General features: G+C 44.1%; 1 protein-coding gene across 2 annotated transcripts in view; it reads left to right on the top strand.

The window, feature by feature from the left end:
* TOE1 (target of EGR1, exonuclease) overlaps positions 1-15,940 on the top strand; it is a 77,811-nt gene extending 61,871 nt beyond the window's left edge. The window contains exons 1-2 of one of the 2 annotated variants that reach the window (XM_068242524.1): positions 14,009-14,057; positions 14,507-15,940. In XM_068242524.1, coding sequence (XP_068098625.1) covers positions 14,043-14,057; positions 14,507-15,364 — 873 coding nt within the window. In that variant the 5' untranslated portion in view covers positions 14,009-14,042 and the 3' untranslated portion in view covers positions 15,365-15,940. Of the gene's footprint in view, positions 1-14,008; positions 14,058-14,506 lie in introns of those variants that run through there. The other variant, XM_068242525.1, reaches the window with a different exon arrangement.
* The last annotated feature ends 986 nt before the right edge of the window (positions 15,941-16,926 follow it).

Here is a 16,926-nt window from a genome sequence, read left to right as displayed (position 1 = left end):
GAACAAGGAAGTAGTGGTGGAGTAAGTACTGTAAGTAACATAAACATATTTGGCCAAAAGATCTTAAGCCTGCCACCAACGCCAAGGTAGACTCATCTTGGGCAGGACCTACACTACACTATGCTACCCTCACCTAATAGATGCTAGTCATCTCTCACCTCACACGTGCGTCTGGGAGTTTAAAGTGAGCATGAGCTGCAGCAGTGGTTTTTTTGGTTTTTTTTTTTTTTGTAAAAGGTAATACTAATTGAATAAAAAGTAGATTTTTCTCTGAAGCAGGATTAGCTATGTTCCATTACTGTGTCTCTGTGATGTTCCATTCCTGACATATTCCCTCTTCTTATGTGAAGACCAGCAGCAATTCTTCATTGAGGAAGCGGATATGAAAGGAATGGGACTTCACAGAGATAAAGGTATGTACAGTAGTTAAGTTTTATAGGAAAATAGTCTATTTTACTTTGTTTGATGCCCCATTTTTCAGGTATTCCCATTTTCTCCCACAGCTAGCAGGAAGTGGGAATATCTGCAGAATGGGACTTCACAGACCAGACACTAAAATAAGTAATTGTGCTTCAGAGGAGAATGTACAAATACCATTGTTAATTAGACATGCAGGGTTCAGGTACACTTTAAGCCTCTCCTAACCCTACATTTCCTAACCTGTGCTCTCTACCCTATCGCTACAGTCACTGAGAGTCTGTCTAACCCTACGTCTCCTAACCTGCATGCTGCGCCCTATCACTACACTCAGTGAGCATCTGTCTAACCCTACATCTAACCTGCATACTGTACCCTATCACTACACTCAGTGAGTCACTCTAATAACGACAGGTCTATGTATTTTGTCCTTTGTTAAACTGGGCAAACATTGTTAGACATTTTTAATAATTTAGAAATTTGACAGTACATTACAACTAAAATTGAATGAAAAAAAGTCAAATTAATTTTCATTGGCGTAACCATTAATTTAGAAATGTTTTCCCTCTCTTGATTATCCATGGGGTGCAGGGGTCACCCACCAGTAATCTGCAGCCACATAGCTGCATTGAGGGGTGCAAGGCTAGTGACATGTCATTTGGAAATTAGATGAAATATCTTGGTGGAAGGTGGTAATCCGGTAAAGGATCCCCATCAGGGGGATATTGAGCTTTTATCTGACCTACAAAAAAAGATCTAATAGTGTATGCCCAGCTTTACTTCTGTCTTTCAGTCTGTTCATATTAACCTTATAAATAGAATAAAAAACAAAGAACGTTTGGAAGGAGAGGGGGGGGGGGGGGGGGGGGGGGGGTTTAATACAATCATCTATGTCAGGCATAACGTCATAAATATAATAAGAGGAAAAGAACAAATAACATTTGGGAGGGAAGGGGGGGGGGGGGGTCTTTTTTTTCTTTTTTTTTTAATTTAATACCTTCATCTATGTCAGTCATAACATCAGAAATATAATAAGAGAAAGAAACAAAGACCATTTGAAGGGGGAGGGGGGTTGTATATATATTATGCTCATCTATATCAGTCCAAACATTATAAATATTATAATAATTTAAAACTTAGAACATTTGGAAGGGGGGGGGGCTTTTTTTTAAATATATATATATGCTTATCTAATTTATGGCAGTCTTAACATCATAAATAAAATTAGATAAAGAAACAATGTTTTTTGAGGATTTTTTTCCATTTTTGGGGGGTGAGGGGGGGGGGGGGGACTAAAACAAAAGTTAAAATGGAAAAGTAAGTTATTTTTCCTGAGTTGGGAGGATTATACTCACCTCTTCTGAGTTGGGAGGATTATACTCACCTCTTCTGAGTTGGGAGGATTATACTCACCTCTTATGAGTTGGGAGCATTATACTCACCTCTTATGAGTTGGGAGCATTATACTCACCTCTTATGAGTTGGGAGCATTATACTCACCTCTTATGAGTTGGGAGGATTATACTCACCTCTTATGAGTTGGGAGGATTATACTCACCTCTTATGAGTTGGGAGGATTATACTCACCTCTGATGAGTTGGGAGGATTATACTCACCTCTTATGATTTGGGAGGATTATACTCACCTCTTATGAGTTGGGAAGATTATACTCACCTCTTCTGAGTTGGGAGCATTATACTCACCTCTTATGAGTTGGGAGGATTATACTCACCTCTTATGAGTTGGGAGGATTATACTCACCTCTTATGAGTTGGGAGGATTATACTCACCTCTTATGAGTTGGGAGGATTATACTCACCTCTTATGAGTTGGGAGGATTATACTCACCTCTTATGAGTTGGGAGGATTATACTCACCTCTTATGAGTTGGGAGGATTATACTCACCTCTTCTGAGTTGGGAGGATTATACTCCCCTCTTCTGAGATGGGGGACTTATACGCACTTCTTTTACTATTCTTTTACTATACTTTAAAAACTCAGATGTTTGCGGTGTGGTAGGAAAGGGCATTGGCATGCTGGAGTGGTTCAGATGCTTTATAAGATCAGCTGGATGTCTGCAGCTTGGAGGCAGAGTGTGTGGTTGGGGTGGATGGAAAAGCTTCCTTGCATACAAATTACTAACCCAGGATGATGACATTACTAAACATGTATAATCCTTTACAGATTTTACAGATTTGATGGTATAAAAAATTTAATCAAAGATTTATCTACTAAAAATGAAAAAATTAGCAAATGAAACCAATCTGTCAGCTAAATAATCGTCAGCTAGCGGCTTTCATTTGCTAATTCCTGGGCGAGCAGAGAATTGCATGTAAGGAAACTTTTCAGCTAATACTTGCATGCCCCATTAATGTGTTATTGCTGAGATGCTGGTCTTTCTAGATCCTGGCTGAAAAGAGAACTGGTGGTGGCTGGAGTGGTGGGAGGCAGGCAGAATCCGCTTTAGCTTCATGTCTTCCAGTTGAAAGGCCTCTTCAAGGGTTGTTGTGCTTTGTCTATTTTGGAATCCTTGGGAAATTCTGTGATCTTCCTGTTGATGAAGCACTGCAGCAGATGCGGCCTCATGCGCTTCCTGTTGTAAACACACTCTGTGCTTCCATCTTCTGCCAACAGTTCATAGGCGTTTGCGATGGAATGCAGGACACAAGAGTAGATATCTCCAATGGTGTATGTCTGTTGGTGTATGTCTGTTGGTCTACCTGCAGATACTCCATGTTCTTCAGTGGTTCTTCAACATAGCTCTTGTAGCTGCCTTCAATCTGCTGGGTGGCCATGTCTCCAAAGACCCAGGTAGAAACACTGTCGGCCACCAGCACCGTTGTTCCATCGCACGCTGTGACAAAGGCATGATGGTGTTGAAGGTCCACGTGAATCTGAACTGTTGGCTGTCTTGTTGGTTTGACATTGAATTCCACTGCTCTGATGCAAGGAAGACCCGTAGCATCCTGAAACTGTTGCTTCAGCAGTAGCACAGCAGCCTTCACCACTCGACGATGGATCATGCCAGTGCCTTGCAGGTCCTTCTTGTCATCCATGGTCAGCCCCAGGTCTGGCAGCCAAAGCTCTGGATCCCTCTGCTCCCTTCTCTTCACCCTCTGCTTGCTTCTCTTCACCCTCTGCTTTCCTGCCTCGGCCTGGCTGCTGTCAGCTGGCTCACCTCTGCTCCTCTTCTTCGCCTTCCTCTGTGTTCCCGTCACATGTCCTGGGTCCAGTCCCTCCATGATGTAGGCCTAGTCGGTCTATGTCACCTTCTAAACAAAAATCTTATTTTTTTAAGAATACAAACCGTGCATTTCGCCTGGAGAGTCTTAAGTTGCTGCTCTTCAAAATGGCCGCCAGCTCTAGACTGACTTCCAACTGCCACCTCCTGACTACCAACTACCAGGGCTCATGCAGGGAGCTCATGCCGATGATGTCACACTATAGCAGAGCTGAATCCTCTAATGTTTAGACAGAAGAGCCATCTCCCAACCAACCAATAACCTCAATTTCTTACATTTCTGTACTGTTTACAAGCAAGTAACATCTATTTAAAGGGAACCTGAAGCGAGTGAAATTATTTAAAATATACACATGCTGTACCTGCAAATGAATATTACATACTAACCTCACAGTCAGTTCCTCTCAGAAGGTCACCATTTTCTTCTTATAGTGATCCCTTCCAGTTCTGACAATATTTTGTCAGAACTGAAATATACCAGTTGCTGTCAGTTATGTATCAACAGCTGTCAGTTACAACTGAATGTGCAAGGTAATGTCCATGTTTCCCTAAGGCTCAAGTGGCTGATATTACAGTTTAACAGTGTGCTGACCATGAAGCTGTTATGAGGTAATGGTCATTTTTAAAATGGAGGACGGAGAATTCCATTGATCACAGTGGATAAATGGGATGCAGGAGGAGAAAGATTGAGAAGTAGACTACACAGGAGGAAGTATGACCTGTGTATGGTAGGGCTGTACGATTTTAGGGAAAAATGAAATTGCGATTTTTCTCTCAGAAATTGTAACTTCGATTTTTTTCAAAACATGCTTTTGCACTTTAGGGCAGGGGGGGGGGGGGGGGGGGGGTGTCATGTTAAGACGATCTGGTGCAGCAGCAGCTTTCATAGTACCCGCACTGCCCAGTCCGCTGTCTGTAGTACCTTGTGTCTGGCCCCGCTGTGCGCGGATTGGCCAGAAGCAGTGAATATGTATAAGTGTTAATGAGCAGGGGGCGAATCCACTCGAGCAAGCGGCTGGGCACATACAGCTCTACCAATCACTGGATAGCGATGGAATGACGGCAGCGGTAGGCGGAGCTGTAAAGAGCATACAGCTCCACCTACCGCTTCCATCATTCCATCGCTATCCAGTGATTGGTAAAGCTGTATGTGCCCGGCCGCTCGCTCGAGTGGATCCGCCCCCCGCTCATTAACACTTATACATATTCACTGCTTCTGGCCTATCCGCGCACAGCGGGACCAGACACAAGGTACACTACAGACAGTGGACCGAAAAACTAAATATATTGACGATCAGCAGATCGTCTTGCCACAAACCGCGGTTTCGGTTTTAAACCGAAGAACCGTGCAGCCCTAGTGTATGGTTATTTTGACTTTATTTTCAGTTCAGGTTCCCTTTAAAGATAAACTCCAACCAAGAATTGAACTATATCCCAATCAGTAGCTGATACCCCCTTTTACATGAGAAATCTATTCCTTTTCACAAACAGACCATCAGGGGGCGCTGTATGGCTGATATTGTGGTGAAACCCCTTTCCACAAGAAACTGAGTACGTACTCTTGGCAGTTTCCGGTCTGTGAACCTTGCTGCATTGTGGGAAATAACGGCCCAAAAAAAGCATGCAGCACCTACATCACCTGCCAACAGTAAAAAGGTCACCATGTAATAAACGTCAGAATGTAAATCAAGGATTTAAAAGATTTTACAATAGGCAAACACTGACTAAATCATTTATACATAATTATTGTAAAAATTAAGCACTTTTTTATTACATTATTTTCACTGGAGTTCCTCTAAGCAGGATATACCATTGTCATGTGTCATAATAAAAGGCAATATAATAGTACATGGTTCACTTAAAGAGAGTCTGAAGCCATAATAAAAATGGCTTTTTTGCTTATATATAGAAGGGGCATGTGTGCCCCTGCTAAAACGCCGCTATCCTGCGGCTGAACGAGGGTCCTTTCCACTCCAAATCCCCCCCTGCAAAATCACGACCAACTTAGTCATAGATGTTGCTACCCCTGTGCGCTTCCGTGTGAGGCAAGGCTATGAGCTGCAGCCCTGCCTCACACGCGTCTATAAGCGGCGGATCTCCGCCTCTCCCCCGCCCCTCTCAGTGAAGGAAGACTGAGAGGGGCGGGGGAGAGGCGGAGATCCGCCGCTGATAGACGCGTGTGAGGCAGGGCTGCAGCTCATAGCCCCGCCTCACACGGAAGCGCTCCCCGGGCAGCACAGGGGGGATTTGGAGGGGAAAGGACCCTCGTTTAGCCGCGGGATAGCGGCGTTTTAGCAGGGGCATGTGTGCCCCTGCTATATATAAGGAAAAAAGCCATTTTAATTATGGCCTCAGACTCTTTAATCCAACAATATACGGGGAAAAAAAGCATGTAAAAAATAAAGAGGGGGGGTGGGTTAGTGGACAAATTGCATTTGAGGGCCCTTTTGCTAGGTACACACTGAGATTTTCTGGCAGATTTACTGTTAGATAGATTATTTCCAACATGTCTGATTTGATTTCTGATCAATTACCGATAGAAGTGAATGGACAAGTCGGAAATCACATCGGACATGTTGGAAATAATTGATCTGACCGTAAATCTGCCAGAAAATCTCATAGTGTGTACCGAGCATTACACACGGAGGGAGTGCAGTAAATTGAACGCACTCCACTGAAAGTCTGTGGTACACTGCACCAGAAGTGCCCCATCTTCCATGTGTAACATCTATTTATAACAGCCCCCTTATTTCATACATAGTTTCCTTGGAAGTTTCCCTCTTCTATATGCAGCCACCCCTCTTCCGTGGCCAGCCACCCCTCTTCCATATGCAGCCACCCCTCTTCCATATGCAGCCACCCCTCTTCGTCTGGCCAAGTAGCAGTCACATGTATATGTTTATAACCCAAGTTTCTAACTTTTGGAAGTGTGAAACAAAAAAACAAACAATCAAAAAAAACCAAAACAAAACAATGGACACTATTTGTAAGGAGTTTGGATGGTGATGGTGATGGTGAGTGAGTGAGTGAGTGAGTGAGTGAGTGAGTGGACACTGCACGTGAGCAAGCGCCAGTTCTGGCGTGAAACGGCTGTAGTGCCGTCCTGTTCACCCCCTGGTCACCCTTCCGAGCTCATCAAGACACCCTCTACACCCAGGTTTGATGCATCTTCACTACTTGTCAAACTGTTGTATTCGTGGCTGTATGCTGTCTACTGAATAAAAGGTCTTATCTCCTTGCGTGCTGTATGTCCTTTAGTTGTGCTCTGCACTACTGTACTTGCTGCACGTCTCATGTTATGACCTTTACAGCCTATGAAGGAGTGTGTGGATTAAGTGAAGCATTGTCATTACGTATACAAGCTCCTGCAGAGAGGCCAACCCTCAAGATAAACAGCCGGGTGCAATTTCCTACTTCAGTGTACCAATTAACTTATCCGTATGTTTTTGGAATGTGGGAGGAAACCGGAGTGCCCAGAGGAAACCCACGCAGACACGGAGAGAACATACAAACTCTTTGCAGATAGTGCCCTGGCTGGGATTCGAACCAGGGACCCAGCGCTGCAAGGCGAGAGAGCTAACCACTACGCCACCGTGCTGCCCATACAAACAATCGTTTAGAAACGATTCTTTGCATGAACAATCGGAAATGATTGTTTGGGACCACTAATGGACAAAACTTGATAGATCTGAAAATGTGATCAATTTCATTAAACTGATTGGGTTGGTTAGGAGATTTTTGTCCATTAGTCGCACCAAACGATCATTTCCAATCGTTCATACGAAGAATCATTCATAAAAGATCGTTCAGCAAATTGTATGTTTAGGGACTACCTTTAGAGTGAGTGACTCAGGAATGGTACACATACTAACCAGGAGAGGGGGCGGGTCTGTGATCCTACACATCACATGCAAAGCACTCTGCTGTACACTGCTCACAGCTGAGAGTAGCATAGTAGTGCACCCAGGACATTAAATGGCACTCCAGGACTGCACCTGTAAAGCCTGTGCCTTTAAATGCCTTGGGGCGTATTCACAAGATGGTAAAATTGCATAGCACACTACCTATGTAATATGGGTTGCTATAATTGCTACATGTGGGCTACATTGGAGTAAGTACTGGTGAAATTGCCGTTGGCATACGGCACATGGCAATTTTACCATGCTTTAGTGAATATGCCCCAATGATTCTAAGTACAAAAACACACAGTACCTCCTCCATGATCCTAACGCAGTCCGTCAACTTGGGCATGTCCTTACTGCTTCCAGTCACTCAGTTGCAGCAGGTGTGGAAAATAACTACATCCGGCAGTTTGTCTTCAGAGTCGGTTTTGACTGTAAACACAAATAAATATATTATTTCAGAAACATTACATTTACACGCTTGCAGCACATTTTCAGCAAGAGTGGAATTACGTTTTAAAGGGAACCTGAGATGGGGGATTAGCATTAAAATACACATACCTGGGGCTTCCTCCAACCCCCTCCAGCCTGATAGCTCCCAGGGTGTCCCCCCATCTCCTCGTTTTTCCATAATTGGCCCCAAATAGAGTCTGGAGTAAACTGCGCATGTGTGGCACGGCTGTGTGCATACTCCCGCTGCGTTCACGTTGCCTCGAGCGTTCTGCGTAATACTATTGCACAGGAGCAGAAAGCTCCCGGCGACAGGAGCGAGACAGAGGAGCGCACTTGGCCAGACTGCGCATGCGCCGACTGGCCCCGACTGACAGACTTCCCGGGGCAAGTAGTGGGCAAATGGAGGAGAAGAGGATGGCGTTGGAGTGATCAGGCTGGAGGAAGCCCCAGGTATGTATATTTTATTGCGGGGGTCCCATCTCAGGTACACCTTAATGCATCAGGGCTAAAACAGATTAAACAAATGTAAGAGAGGAGCAGCTGCCCAATGGAGAGTAATATGAGAAGGACTGCTGTACATGGAAGAAGGGGCTGCTCATGGAATGGAAGGACAGCTGCTCTACATAGAAGGGGAGCAACAAGAAAGTTGGCCTAGGGGTGGATAAAGTGTATATCCAGCCTTGAATGGCTGACCAGGAAGCCTAGGTATGTATATTTTTTTTCTGCTTTTTCCTTTAAGATGGTTAATCTGCTATAGCAGATCAGGGGACAGTGAACTCTATAAGGGATGTATTAGCAGCACACTAAGGTAGTGAAAAGGTTAAAAAAAAAAAAGTGAAAAGTAGAAGACCCCCGTCAAACAATTATATTTTGGGGAAAATATTTACATTTTTAAGAAGCGAGGTTTTTCATAGCATGACATATGTCTAGGGGTTGAATATTGTGTAAAGTTGCTAGTTGGTGAGCTGTATACCCACATACCTATCCTGCCGGCTGTAGCTGGGATGACAGATTTGCTTGCACATTTAAAACCAAATAGGTTTGGATGGAGAAACACTTTATTTTGATTCATGATTTTGAGTTTGGCTCCATAAATGCCGTGACTGACTTGGCCGCTGGCTTTGCCTAGTAGTGTGCTGCTGTCACACAAAGGCACCATTGGTCACATGACAGCTATTCTACCTGTTACATGTTGCAATGTATGCCCATATTTAAAGGGAACCAAAGACGAGCAAAGTTAAAATGAAAAAAAGATGTTATACATACCTGGGGCTTCCTCCAGCCCCATAAGCTTGGATCGCTCTCACTCTGCCGTCCTCCATCGCCGGTACCGGGTCCCGTCACTTCCGCCGGATGCGGCCAGTTTTCCGCATTCACAGGGGCTCCCCCCGTCTCTTTACGCATGCGCAGTATGGAGGGAGCGCACTGCGCTTGCGTCGACTGGCCAAAATAACGGGACCCGGTACCGGCGGACAGAGGCAGCGGAGAAAGGCAGCGTGGAAGCGATCCAGGCTGATGGGGCTGGAGGAAGCCCCAGGTATGTATAAATATTCAAGAAAACAGATAGCTTTTTAAACTTACATTGATTACAATAATATCTTAAATTAGAATGCAATTATCAAAGGACAACTTTCACAATAGTTGTAAAATTTTAAATACATACAAATATTTTTCCCCAAAATAAAATGCACTATTCCTTTTTTTCCTCTGTTACCGTCACTTATAGTAGGTAGTGAAAATCTGACAGATCTATCAGGTTTTGGACTAGTCCATCTCCTAACAGAGGATTCTTATTTATTTATTAATACACTTACTGTAGTTGCTCAGTCCAACTGCCAAAATAATGTGCAAAAGAGCTGGAAAGCTGGCTAACATCTTTGTATGAATCTTTTCCAAGAATAAAGGCAATGTTGAGACTCACCCATGAGGACATGAACTAGTCCAAAATCTGTCAGCTTTTTACTTCCTACTGTGAACGACAGCAACATAAGAAATACGGAATTTATAGCTCCTCTTACACTGGGAGAAATGTACATTTTATATGTATGTATTTTACATTTTACAGTTATTTGTGATGGTGGTTCTGTAGCAAAATTGCTTAAAGGGAATCTGAAGTGAAAATAAACTTATGATGTATTGATTTGTATGTGTGTAGTACAGCAAAGAAATAAAACATTAGCAGCAGAGATATGAGTCTAATATTGTTTCCAGTACTGGAAGAGTTAAACTCCACTTGTTATCTGTGCAGAAGAGCTTCACTGAGCTTCACGACTTTCAAAGTGGCAGAGAGATCTGTCTTCTGAAGCTTATTATCTCAACTGTCTGCCACTATATTTTTTGTTTTTTTTTTCTGCAGAGGAAAGTACAAAAGACATTATCCTGCTCTGTAAAATCATTTAGAATGCTGAGTAGTGTGTTAACTGCAAATATTAGAGAATTATGCAATGTTATGTAAAAAAAAAAAAAACCTATATAACTGAAAATAAAAATGAGTATTTTCTTTGCTACTAATGTTTTTTATTAATTATCCGTACTACACAGTACGTACATTTGGTCAGGGAAATATTCTTTGCTCTTGGCGGCTACCATGGACGCAGATCCCAGGGCTTTTATAAGATAGGATGTATATTATGTATGTTAGCCTTTACAACTTCTAATGGGATTTTTTTTTTGCTGTCTTGTATCGTGTTTCTATTGGAAAGTCCCTTTTCCTCTAACCTCTAAATATCAGCTGTGACAGGGAAAAGGAGGGCAGTGGTTGTGTACATCAAAAAATGGCACTGCAGCTTTAGAAAAATATCAGTAAATTAGTAGAATATCAGTAAATTATCAATACGCTCTAGCTGTGGGCTCTAGCTACTTGTGAAAATAAATGTATTTTTAGCAGGAGAAAAAAAAAAACATCTGTGGTTAAAAAAAACAAAACAAAACTAGCATTCCCTTTATAGAGGAAATCTGGGATCAGGCAGGACCCCAACTTCTAGAGTCGTGTGATACCACCAAGCAACCTTTATTGCAGAAGGCATTACAAGAGGCTGGGCAACCGCAGTAATATGGTCTTCCCTGGAGCAACTTTTACCAATAATTCATTATTGCAGTATTTATAAAGCTGTGATCAGTGTCCACATTATATGATCACCAAAGCAGTAAATTCCATAGATTTCAGTGGAGAACAGGGTGTTTGTTTCGACTTTGCAGAGGATCACTACTTGCACCTCATTCCACCCAGGCCAGCAATGGCTGCCAGCATCTCCTGTCCTCCAGAGGGTAGTCCCCTACTGGTCCACAGTTTCCACCCAGCATTGTGGTCTCCACTACTGCGAGCTCTGCTCTTTCATGTGCGCCTGTCCGGGCTGTGGAGTCAGTACAAAAATCAGACTCCGACTCCAGGTACCCAGAAATTGCTCAGACTTAGATGTCTTGACTCCGACTCCACAGCCTTGCCTGCAATGCATATCTGTGGGTCATGGTTCACCACTTTTTTAATTTTGCGATATGAGCCATACATGCGTCCAGTAGCTCCACCAGAGCCGGATTAAGGCCGAAGGGGGCCCCAAGCAAAGTAGCAGATTTGGGCCCCCTCCATGAACTGTGGGTGGGCTGGCAACCACTTGTAGCCTGCTCACTATCTGCAAGCTACTTTGTATGTGTGGGTGTGCCTATATATTTTATATATATATATATATATATATATATATATATATAGATAGATAGATAGATAGATAGATAGATAGATAGATTTTATTTTTTTTTCTATCATATTCATCAGTAATGTATACCCCAGGCTGTTCATGATACAACCCACTGCTGCCTCCTGTACTACTCACTCACTATTATGGCGCCTGGACTGCGCTGTCACATTGAGCCTGCAGCACATTCAGGTGGAGGGAGGGGGAGGGCCAGTGAGGTCAGCAGCGTCTGACAGCTACAGTGAACACGCTGACCTGAGTCACGTGTTGCAGGGCGCACGCCGACTCTGCAGGCTGAAGTGGAAAGTGCCTTGTTACCATAGTAACCACGACGCTCAGCCATTCAGAGACCATCAGTGCTGCGGCAGGTAAAAGAGCTGCTCTGCTGCCAAATGATCACATGCTGGTGCTCCCTAGCATGTCTGAGGGATACATGCAACCAATTTGACCCCAAATTGGTTGCATCGTCGATCGGGCATGCTCTTGGCGGCTGGGCATTGTCGCCAACTAGATTTAAAAATGTTGATGGACAAAAGGCTCAAACAATCTGGACACTCAAAATTTTAGACAGACAAGGGCAGAGATAGTGGATGGAGCTAAACCAGTCTGACTTTTTTTTTTTTTTTTTTACCCTTTTTGAGCTTAAAGGACAACTGAAGCAAGAGGTATATGGAGGCTGACATATTTATTTCCTTTTAAGCAATACCAGTTGCCTGGATGTCCTGCTGATCCTCTGCCTCTAATGGTGGCCACTAACGTTACTATCTTTTTTATCCAATCTTACCATTTCTATGTAATATAAGAAACTGCATATAGTAAACATTCAATATATTCACTCAGTTTACTCTTCTACTTCATAGATTTGGTAAGATTGAATTAAAAAAGATTGGATCGTTAGTGACCACCTTAATACTTTCAGCCATAGACCCTGAACAAGCATGCAGCAGATCAGATGTTTCTGACATTATTGTCAGATCTGACAAGATTAGTTGCATGCTTGTTTCTGGTGTGAATCAGACACTACTGCAGCCAAATGGATCAGCTGGGCTGCCAGGCAACTGGTATTGCTTCAAGTGTACCTGAGATGTGTAAATAAAAGATTTTATACTCACCTGGGGCTTCCTACAGCCCCATGAGCGTCAATGCGTCTCTCACCGTCCTCCCTAGTGCCTCGGTTCCGCTGCAATTAGCCCGGTAATCTGGCCCAGTTGCCCCAGTCAGCTCTTCTGTGCATGCGCGGCCCCTTCGCCCATGTGCAGAAATTCCGACTGGTGCAACTGAGCCAGTTTACCGGGGCTGACTGAGGCAGAAAGGAGGACAGAGAGGGATGCATCGGTTATTTACTTCCACATTTCACGTTTACGTTAAAAGGAAATAAATATGGCATCCTCCATATATTTCTCCCTATAGTTGTCCTTTAAAGAAGTGATCCAAGCACCTGAACAAAAAAAAAATCCACTTACCTGGGGCTTCCTCCAGCCCGTGGCAGCCGTCCTGGGCCGGAGAGACCATGTGACCCGTGCGGTGGAGCGCAGAAGAAGCCGACCCGGAACCCGACCTGGCGAGGTCGGCTGCGCCAGCGGAGAAGACCGGGAGCCACCAGAGCTGCGGGGAGGGCACAGGACGGCTGCCACGGGCTGGAGGAAGCCCCAGGTAAGCGGATTTTTTTTTTCTTCAGGTGCTTGGATGTATCCTTTAAAGGTTGCTGCAGGGATTTTCACATCTATCAGGCATTGGGGAGCAGGAGCGATCACACTGAATGCTACAGAGACAGGGAATACAGGAGATCACAATGGGTGCTGCTGGTAGACATGGCAACATTATATGCATGCAACAATTTAAAAAATGCAATTGCAAGATTGTGTGATCCAAAAAATAAATATGGTTTGAACAAATGGAGTCAAAAGTAATCCCAATAAGGCTGCACATTCTGATAAAGTAAATGCAATGTCAGAGCCTTGAAAACACCACATCTAAGTTGGTGAAAAGGGTTAAGTACCCCCTCCCCCATATAACCAGAGAGCAGCCAGGAGGGGAATGCATAAGATAAGCTTCTCACCCACTGTTTGTGCAGAGCCCAGTTCAAGCTGTGAGGAGGGGAATGCAAGTGCAGAAGTCCAGGACAGCCAGCAACGGAAACTGCAGTTTGAGTCTGCCGCCACACATGGAGGAAAGAGGAGCTATGGAAGCACACGCTAGTCGCTACTGTAGAGAAGAGAGGGTGGGCGGAGCTTAAGTCAGAGAGAGAGTTCAGCCGCAGCCACTCAGTCATAGCACCAGTGTGACACTCGCAGACAGTGCTGCCAGCCCCACAGTGCTGAGAATCTGCAAATGCTGCGATGCCCGAACTTCCGGTATGTGGGCTTTTTTTTACATCATCCTTGCCCTGTAACCGGAGCCCATTGCGCCCTATTATATGAATGCCAAATTACATGCTGCAGGGGCCCTTAGACCCTGAATGGGGCCCTAATCAGGCGCTTGAGGTGCCTGGTTGAAGATCCGGCTCTGAGCTCCACCCATGTGAATGGAGTTATGGATTGGCTTGGCTCTCCAAATAAACATCAGTCAGGAAGCCACCAGATGGCTTTGGACTCTACTGGAGCTGCTCTGGTGTATGTAGAAACAGACATGGTAATGTTACTCTGAGAGCGCTACTTGCAATATCATTTTTTAAATTTGGTGACCAAAGATATTTTTAAATAAACCTCTTAATGTTTGAATAGTTGATTGGTTTATCAGTAGGAATTTTATACACAAGTGCAATGTTCTTACAGTTCTGATGTGAGTTATATCTGTTTTGCAGGCCTATGGCTGGTGCCCCAATGGAACGGGTTGCACTCTTTCCCACAACATTGATCTGATCATTATTGAGGACAAGAAGGGCAAAGAGGAGAAGAAGAAGAAAAGGCGGAGGAGGAGGAAGCACAAAGGAGAGAATAATATGGAGATTGATGCAGACCCTCCCAGTAAAAAGGCCTTATTGGATTCTACTGATGTCCCAGAGCAAGAGGGGAATCCTGGAGGAGAAGAGATGGTAACTGATGGAGGTGGCAGGCAGACAGATGGGGAGGTGGCCACCCCTAGGCTCCCCAACCAGTCAGAGGAAGAGAATGGAGGCGCAGAGATAGTGACTGGTGCCAAGGATGGACAGGCAGAAGAGGAGAATGCCACTATCAGGCCCTCCGACCAGTGTAAACTAGAGGAGAATGAAGGGGCAGAGATGTTGACTGATGGAGGGAATGGGCAGACTGAAGAAGTGCTGTACAGTGCAAGGCCTTCTGACCAACCAGAGATAAAGGAAGCAGACCTCTCTATCCATGGTGAAGACCACAAAGCCCCTTCTGGACCTTTACATAAAGGTTGCGCAGAGGAAGACAAGACCAAGGATGAGCATTTACAGATGGCTAAAAAACCCACCACCAACTCATCCGATGCTGGAACCCACCGTGCTGGCTTCGATGCTTTTATGACTGGATATATCATGGCTTACGTGTGCATGCTGAAGAGGGGGAAGGAAGCACAACCATCGGAATGTCTCCCAGACTGCCACAATAAAATCTATTTGAGCGGGAAGAACGTTCCACTACAGATTGCAAAAAGCATCTTCGCCAAATTCTCCCGCGCCCACATGCAGAAAATGAAGCTGATCGCAACTTCCTAACAACGAGCGCCATTGGCATTTTTAATATGACTGAGAAGGCTGCCGCTGAGTCTGGATCTGAGGAATGACTTTATTCTTATGATGTTCAATGTCTAGTTTGGTCTGAACTAGAATTTCACCAACCACAACCTATCTGTCATGTTCTATGCACTGGCAAATCCAGCCATAATTCTCACTGGCTGAGGGGGGCTGATTTATGAAGAGTGAAGAAACTCCCACCAACAATAATTATCCTATTTTTTTAATTATCCTTTTTTTTTTTTTTTAACATTTTCCTTTTTCCCAAATGTGATTTAGTGAAGGAGCCCATCTGATCTCCTGACCTTGAATTGTATTGTCAAAGGGAACCCAAAGTGAGACATATGGAGGCTGACATTTATTTCCTTTGGAACAATGCACGTTGCTTGGCTGTCTTGCTGATCCCTTGCCTCCAATACTTTTAGCCATAGACCCTGAACAAGCATGCAGCAGATCAGATGTTTGACTAAAATCTGGCTGGATTAGCCTTTGCTCGTTTCTGACACTACTAAGGCCAAAATGATCAGCAGGACAGCCAGGCAACTGTTATTGTTTGTTTTAAAAGGAAATTAATAGGGCAGCCTCCATATGTCTCTCACCTGGGTTCCTTTTAAATTGGAACTTCATCCTAAACAAACATACTGTCATTATGTTACATTAGTTATGTTAATTAAAATAGATAGGTAATATAATCTCTTACCCACTCTGTTTTAAAAGAACAGGCAAATGTTTGTGATTTCATGGGGCAGCCATCTTTTTGGTTGAAAGGAGGTGACGGAGCATGAGACACAGTTCCAACTGTCCTGTGTCCTGATCAGCCCTCCCAGCTGCGTGCGCTAGGCTTCAAATCTCAAATTCCAAATTTAAAAAAAAAAGTGCACTAAAACAGCAGAAGGAGAACAACATCATCAGAAATCCCATCATGCTTTGCACAGCATCAGGGGAAAAATGCCCGGGCAGTTTTCTTCTGTGCAGCTAAAAATGAGACTTGGGTATCAAAAACAGTTCTGATGCTGTGAAAAGTTTCAGTCCTGCTGAGTAGATTTTTAGTCTGGAGGTTCACGTTAAGGTTGAAAGTATCAGTGATGTGACTCCTCAGGCTGGGAGCTGTCTGGTAACTGTGATTTAATGATTATGTTCAAACTGTTGGGAGGGAAAGGTGGGGTGGAAATCAAAGGGAAGTGGGAATACACTCGTTTTCCAGTCAGTCAACTGGCTTCAGTACTTTGAGTAAAGCCTGGTACACATCCAATTTTACCACCTCCATGTAGTATGAGGGCCAACAGATCTTGAATACGATGAGCTGATTGTGTAGGTAAACCCTCATACTACATGGAGGTGGTAAAATTGGTCAGTGATTGTACAATCATAATTGAAAGTGTGTACCAGGCTTAACACTCTCAGAAGAAGCTATCAGCCACTGATTCCGAGAGGAGCCACAAAGTGATCCTGTAGAGGTAGAATATACAGCCTTACAACCTCAGTAGTACTAGCTGCTGACACTAATGGGGCCTACTGAAACCTAGAAAATTCCCCCACAGTAT

Source organism: Hyperolius riggenbachi, chromosome 6 (assembly GCF_040937935.1).
Source record: "Hyperolius riggenbachi isolate aHypRig1 chromosome 6, aHypRig1.pri, whole genome shotgun sequence".
Classification (NCBI taxonomy): Eukaryota; Metazoa; Chordata; class Amphibia; order Anura; family Hyperoliidae; genus Hyperolius; species Hyperolius riggenbachi.
Note: the sequence above shows the minus strand (reverse complement) of the source record. Positions and strands in the feature narration are given on the sequence as shown.